The sequence below is a fragment of the Salminus brasiliensis genome, chromosome 6 (assembly GCF_030463535.1).
Source record: "Salminus brasiliensis chromosome 6, fSalBra1.hap2, whole genome shotgun sequence".
Taxonomy (NCBI): domain Eukaryota; kingdom Metazoa; phylum Chordata; class Actinopteri; order Characiformes; family Bryconidae; genus Salminus; species Salminus brasiliensis.
The window spans coordinates 45,025,433-45,032,582 of NC_132883.1; the positions used below are offsets into that span (position 1 = coordinate 45,025,433).

The 7,150-nt window shown below is 40.1% G+C and overlaps 1 protein-coding gene across 1 annotated transcript; it reads right to left on the bottom strand.

The window, feature by feature from the left end:
- Window positions 1-2,510: 2,510 nt before the first annotated feature.
- Window positions 2,511-5,995, bottom strand: star (steroidogenic acute regulatory protein). Its single transcript, XM_072681153.1, has 7 exons — window positions 5,932-5,995; window positions 5,169-5,276; window positions 4,805-4,932; window positions 3,956-4,114; window positions 2,981-3,165; window positions 2,796-2,889; window positions 2,511-2,630 (listed from the first exon to the last, which is right to left on the bottom strand). Exons 1-7 carry the CDS (start codon window positions 5,993-5,995, stop codon window positions 2,511-2,513), a joined length of 858 nt encoding a protein of 285 aa, XP_072537254.1.
- Window positions 5,996-7,150: the final 1,155 nt, after the last annotated feature.

Sequence of the window (7,150 nt, forward strand, 5' to 3'; positions counted from 1 at the left end):
TTAAAGAAAATTAGCATTGTTTTGATTTGCTTGAGTGTTAAAATTATGGAAGCGGTGTTTCTGTAGTCTAACAATTAATTTAATTGAACTAAACTAACAAAATAAAACTAGGCCATGGTGCAAGTCTTACAGCTAGATATACCAACAGTTCACAGTGAGGTCTAATTATATAACATAGCCTACGCTTACAGCCACTGTTATATGTTTACAACCTATAAATATATATATATATATTTATATATGTCCATGTCTGTATACATGCAACAAAACACACGTCTGCTAAATAACAGTACACAGCCAAATTTAGCCTGGTTTGGTTCACTTTACTTCCACGTAAAAGTGTTACAATTATGTTTCAAGTATTTCCAAAACTGTTACTCGCTCCTTATTTTTTTACACTGTGTCTCACAAAAGCTCTATTTGATTAAAACTAGAATGATCCCTATGCGTTGAACTAGGCCTTAGCACATTAGCCCATTTCTTAGAGTTCAGGCTTATGTCCAGATATAATAAAGTACCAATATTTAAAAATGCAGATTTCATGTCTGACATAGCCTGAACTTATAAATACATGTACATGTTTAAAACCTCTGTATTCTATCAGTAAATCTCATGTGTAAACTCTGTCTCTGTCTGTAAACACGTAGCCTATTTAATGTCCAGCATGAAAGAGCCAGACACAATAAAGCACCTACATTTCCCGACGCAGACAGAACAGGATTCGGCCCAGTCTAAACACACACCCACTGCTAAATGTGCAGTTTGTCATAACTGCTAACCGTTTGTGACAGCATAACTGTTCGCATGTGTTGGCTGTTATTTTTATGTGTGCATTGCATGAAGCTTCAAAGTGTCAAATAAAAAGAAGCATCGTCCTATCTCTCAAAACTCCTAATCCATACGGAGTCATTCATTTTTAGGAGCTCTAGCCGTCAGTGTTCTCTGCAGCGATCTGAACTAGCTATCCTACTGGAAAATGTGAAAGCCATTAGCGCAGGGTGTCCTTCCCTTGGCCAGAACATCAGTGTTTACTTCATTTCCTGGTATGTGAAATGTTGGCCCAAACAGGCCTTCAAAGCTCTGAGAACTTCCTTGCACACATGCCAATAGCTAAACACCTGCTCGCTTTGGCAAACAAGCGCTAATCCGCTCCAGACAAGGAGAGGCGTTTTTATGGATCATTTCTAACTCAAAATGGAGTCGGCTTCGCGGCCCAGCTCGGGTCGTTTACATGAGCGTTCAGGAGGTGCTTATGAAAGCAGGGTAACGGTCACAGAATGCTGGGTAATGTATTATGTACGTCGGATGCCATTCTGCTCCGGCCTGAACGTCTGGTGGTGCGTCAATGGAGATAATCACCTCTATTTCCTTGTTCTACAAAATAAAAGTCTACTATGAAAGTTGGACTGCAGTCAAAACAGCATACTTCACACCTGCAGATATAGATATTTGTTTACTCGGGATGGATCAATAACACAAACTTGACATAAATATGTATATTTTTACAAATAATAGTTGTTATAGCTGATGTAGGTGGTGAAATGGTAGGTGTCCAATATTTCAGTTTAAACTGAAGCAGTGAGAAATCTTGAGGGCCTTTAATTCAAAATATATTGTATTTAAGTTTAGAGTTGTGATCTGCTAAACTGAAAATTGTCCAATCAGGGTTGTTTTCTCAGTGGTATAGATCCAGCTAAACGAGCTACCCCATTGGCAGAGCCAGGTACTGAGTGATTGCGGGTGCTCTAAGGAATCAATGACAGCTCTGGGTTTGATGAAAATATAGTTTATTGCAGATACGCTGACCAGCAGAGAGTCACAGAAATAGTTTCAGTCTTCTGGAGCTTCTGATATTCAGTGAAGGATTCATACAGTAGCAGAGCCTGTTACCTTGATCGGAAGCTGATTGGTTACCGGCGAGAAGCTGTGAGGTGAGTTTACCCACATGACTCCTCTCAAAAATATTGAGTCTAACAGCAGCAGTGTAAATAATCACAGTTCTATTCTAATATGGTACATTGTCCATATTTTGTATTTTTATAATTAGAATATATTATAATGTAATATAATTTTTAGATATCATAGCTAAATTGGATTTTAAAAAAATCACAAATACACTGTAAAGTGGAATTGTAAGTTACATCTGTTCTTGAGAATCAGAATACTATTGTTGTCATTATAATTAAATTCCAACATGGTATATTGTGCGTATCTTGAATATCATAATTACAATAAAGTTTTTTTCATCACAATTATTTATAATATAACATTTTGACCATGTCTGGCATATATATATATATATATATCTCAATCACAATCATATTGCAGTATTGTGCTTTGTGTATATATACAGCTAATCCCACTCTGAGCTGATCTACATCCTGCAGCTCTAGTAGCTCAGGTGGTCAGGGTTGCACGAGGCTGTGAGATCAGTTAACTACAGTGTGTTTGGTTGCATAATAAATGGGCGGAGTCTGTTCCCTGATAGGAGAACCGCTCAACGCTTGGTGTCAGCAGGCCATTGCCATCTCCATGCCACTGTTGGAGGCCATTCTGTGTCTGAGATGATTCGCAAAATCCACCTGTGTCTGTGAGAGCACCCTGTTGATGACTGTCTTTGGGATCCAACCCTGCATAAAGGAGACCAGACACAACACACACTCAGTTTAGTCCACTTACTGACTTACAGACGGGAACTAAATGCAGCTGCTGTCCTTCACTGGACATTTGTGGTGAACGTTCACATAGAACTACATTTCTTCCTTCGAGAAATCAGATACTCCACAATATCTCACCTTTAGGTCTAAGCTGAGTAACCAGGTGAATTTGGTTTTGTTCGGGTCGTCTGTGCTTGGTTTCAGCACAATACAGGTGGGCCCGTTCTCCGCCCTGAGAAAGAACACACACACGGCGTGGGATTAGAACTGGGAAGTGGTGATCTATCATATCTTTAGCAGATACTGATCTAGTCTTTGCCCACCTCACGAACCCCTTCTGCTCAGGCATGCTTGGGTGCTGGGTGGACATCCCGGCCAGGAAGCAGGTGGAGCCTCTCCGTTTGGTACAGCGAACGCTCACAAAATCCCGAGGACCCACCACATTCCCTGGAGTCTCTGACGCCATCTCATGAGTGACCATGGTGTCCTGACTGACCTTCTGCAGAATCTAAGGAACAGAGACATCCAAACTTCTGAAACTGAGACCCACAGTTTTACACTGAAGAAACGAAATACTCTCTATGATTTATTCAAAACCCACTATGAATTGTTGAATACCTACCATGAATTATTCAGTATCCACTATTCAATATATAATATTCTCTATGCTCCATTCATTATCTACTATGAATTATGCAATATACACTATGAATTATTCACAAAGTACTATAAATGATTCAATATCCACTTTAAATTATTCTGTATGCACTATGTACTATTTAGTATCTACTATTAGTATACTATTATTATATACTACTATATACCACTATTAGTATACTAGTATCTACTATAGTATACTATTTAGTATACTACTATTAATAATTCATTATTAATTCATAAGAACTATAACTTATTAATTATATATAATATGAAATATGAAAATTATAGTTAAGATTATATATTATAATTATCCTAAACAATGTAGTGGGCTGCAGTTGTCCTTTCTGACCATGTTAATTTGTGGTATTTGTACTGTTAATAAAACTTTAATAATGTTAATAAAAATCTTTTAATTTAATGATGACATCATCATCTATCTGTGGGCGGGGCATGGTAATATTAATCAATAATATTTTACCTCTCTCTCCCACCTGGAGAGAAAAGCTCAGCTAGGTCAGAGACCCTTCCTGATACTGAATTTCACTCACTTATAAGTGAATAATAACTCATTAATAACTCAAGCCTCTTAATAACATCTATAACAGACTCATTAACGAAGCGCTGCCACTTTCTCCCACCTTCACTTGTTTGACATTGGGGTTCCACTCCCCCATCTGTTCAATGTTATCCACCAGCTCTTCATACAGATCTTCAGGCTGCTGGTCCAGAACGACTTCCAGCTTGAACACCTTCCCAATGTCCGGCAGAACCTTGCTCAGCACTTTGTCCCCCGTGGACTACAGAGAAGAAAACAACCCAGCAGATTAGACCTCAGCCCCAAAGCCAAATATAAACCCACCTGACCCGTCTGATAGCATGACTCAGCGCTTAACTTCTTACACTGTCAGTAAGAGCCCACTAACTGGATGATAAGACCACCACAGCACAACACAAATACTAAAGGTCTATAGATAAAAGCTGGAGATTTTATTTTAAAATAAATTCAAGATTTCTAATTATTATATTAATATTATAATATCATATAATATAATAATATGTTGTATTATTAATATTACATTATTATAATAATAGATTTAATACAGCTGATTTCTGTTTCACCAAAATATGTCAAAATTCAGGTATTTCCTCCACACTTCTATATTCAGTGTATTTGTGATATTAATTCTGAACCAAAACAAAATAAATAAAATTGGAGAGAAATCTGACTGACCATCAAGCTAATGAGGCTTAAATTTAGCCACCTCAGCAACACGGTGCAACACGCTTGCAGGAGAACACTAATCATAAGTGGAGTCTAGGGGGAAGTCCAGGATGTGTATTATTCTTTATTATATTCAAACTAACGCAGTATTTCCTGCCTTTAGCTGCACGAATAGTGAGATTATAGATGGGGTTCAAATAAATTTCTGTTTCATCATAGATTTGCTGATCTTGAATTAAATGGACCATTTTAAAGTTTCACTCACTGTCTCTATCTCAGTTTGCCAGCCGTCCTGGTCGCTCAGGATGCTGATGGACTTCTGTAGGGCCAGCTGACCCTGCTGGACATAGCACTGCTCAGATTCGCTCAGCGTTTCCTCCTCAATTCTGCTGCCTGTGGTGAAATACACACATGCATAGTTAAAGGGTGCAATAAGGGATACGGCCAGGCTGGATAACGTCAGCACAAAATTGAGAATTGTCCAATAGGAGCTGCCAGTGACCCCTAGCCCTTTTCCCATTGCACAGTCCAGACTTTCAGCTTACGTTATCCAGCTAATTTAGAAACCCTGCTTTGTGGAATACCACCAGAGCGAATCCAAAGCCTTTTTTTAAGAAGGAGGGTCTTACAGAGCAGTGAGCTCCTGCGGCGGATGTGTCTGACCCATATGCTCGGGCCGGGTCCAGAGAGTTTACTCAGCTCGTGGGTGATGGCCATCATAGCGTTCTTCCTCAGGCCTGCAAACAAACAGCAGAACCACATTACATAGTGTGTAGAATAGAAAGATGACTGATAGATATACAGATTCTACACCCCTTCTAATGAAAGTTGCACCCATTGCTGACACCAGTGCTTGTCAAGTACTGCCAATAGAATAGGACTGAAGCAGATAAATAAACATGAAGCTATTAGCACCATGTTGTGTAATGCCAGGCGTGGGCTAGAAGGGTATAAAGACCCCCAGCATTGAGCTGTGGAGCAGTGGAGGAACTGTGTTCTCTGGAATGATGATGGAGCTCCATCCAGTACTTTTGGGATGAGTTGGGGAGTTGAGGATGAGGTGAGGTGGTGACCGTCCATCCAACATCCTGACCTCACTAACACTCAATCAAATGCAATCAAATCCTCACAACAATGCTCCCTAACATCTAGCAGAAAGCCTATTCTGGACAGTAGAGACAGTTTTATTAGGATGAACTCTTTTAATTACCCTTGATATCGGAAAAACAGTGAATCAACAGGTGTCCAAATACTTTCTGTCCATATATTGTAAATTAAAGAATGGACAGATTAAAAAAGATGAATAGCTTAATAAATTAATTGAAAGATGGCTGGAAAAAGACCAACAGACAGACAGACAGACAGACAGACAGACAGATGATTTGGTCTTACCTGTCATGTTCCTCATGTGCCTGTAGGAAATGCCAGCACATAGTTTAAAAGTTGCGGGCAGCATTGTAGAGCTCACTAAGGTGATTGAATCTGGTCACTGATGTGGACTGAAGGAGGTGAGGATTTCTAAGGAATCTGGCGGCCCCCAGACTCTATATAGTCCCGGCTGAGGCAAGGCCATGGGCTGGTCACCTCACAGATAAAACAACAGCATCACTGCCCGTGCTGCGGCCTTGTGGCTCAAGGATACACAGCGAACATGACGAGCACGGTGCAAACACACTGTTTCAGATAACGGTCAGTACCTGAACACTGCCCACTGAGAACATGGCTGGTTAAGCAACATGGTCTACCGTTCTCTCTGTCTGTCGGTCTGTCTGCTATGGGTTGTGAACGGTAGTCTAAACAGGGTAGTGAACTACATTCAGCACCTGCACATTGACTTCTATTCTTATAAGTCTAGTTTAAGGCCGAGTTCAGAGGCGTGTGTGTTGTCTGTGGTGACTGATGTTGCAGTGCAGAGGCAGCAGAGAGAGATTAGATAGAAAACCCTGGACTTTCCCTTCATCATAGTCTGCTCTCTGCTTTTTGCAGAATATTCATTTGGAAGTCTTTGGGGTCAAAAGGTCAACATCACTGGAGCAGGAGTGCTTTACCAAAGTCTTAATCAACTTTTTGCATTGCTTCTCATCACAGACAGATTTACAAATGATCACCAGCCACCTCACCCCCAACTCATCCTAACAGTACATTCCAGAGAACACAGTTCCTCCATTGCTCCACAGCTCAATGCTGGGGGGCTTTATACCCCTTTAGCCCACGCCTGGCATGAGGCAGCATGGTGTTAATAGGGTCATGTTTACTATCTGCTTTAGAGAGTCCTATTCTATCGGCAGATCTTCTCTAAAGAGACTAGACAAGCTTTGTGCAACCTAAAGTCGCTGAAGGCATTAATTAGAATATGTCCACAAACATTTGGACATATAATGCAGATATTAGTATCCTGTTGTAGAAGCAACCCTATTTTCAGTTTCGGCCTAAAAACAGGTGGTTCTACAGGATTTGTTGGTATTTTTAGGAATGTATTCCTCCCTGCACCCATGCAGTATTGCAGACTATATAACTACAGTTCCTATTTGCTGTAGGTTTGATCAGTCTACAGCACTTCATGGAGTTGGCTTGTCTTGATAGTCTGTAGAATACTTATGACAGAATTTCT

Bases quoted from the DNA above. Each gene is read 5' to 3' on its own strand.
- star (XM_072681153.1), bottom strand. From the start codon at position 5,995: ATGCTGCCCGCAACTTTTAAACTATGTGCTGGCATTTCCTACAGGCAC. The intron at 2,890-2,980 runs GTGGGCAAAGAC...GTTCTTTCTCAG, and splicing joins GAGCAGAAGGGGTTCGTGAG to GGCGGAGAACGGGCCCACCT. The intron at 2,631-2,795 runs GTGAGATATTGT...TCCTTTATGCAG, and splicing joins TACTCAGCTTAGACCTAAAG to GGTTGGATCCCAAAGACAGT.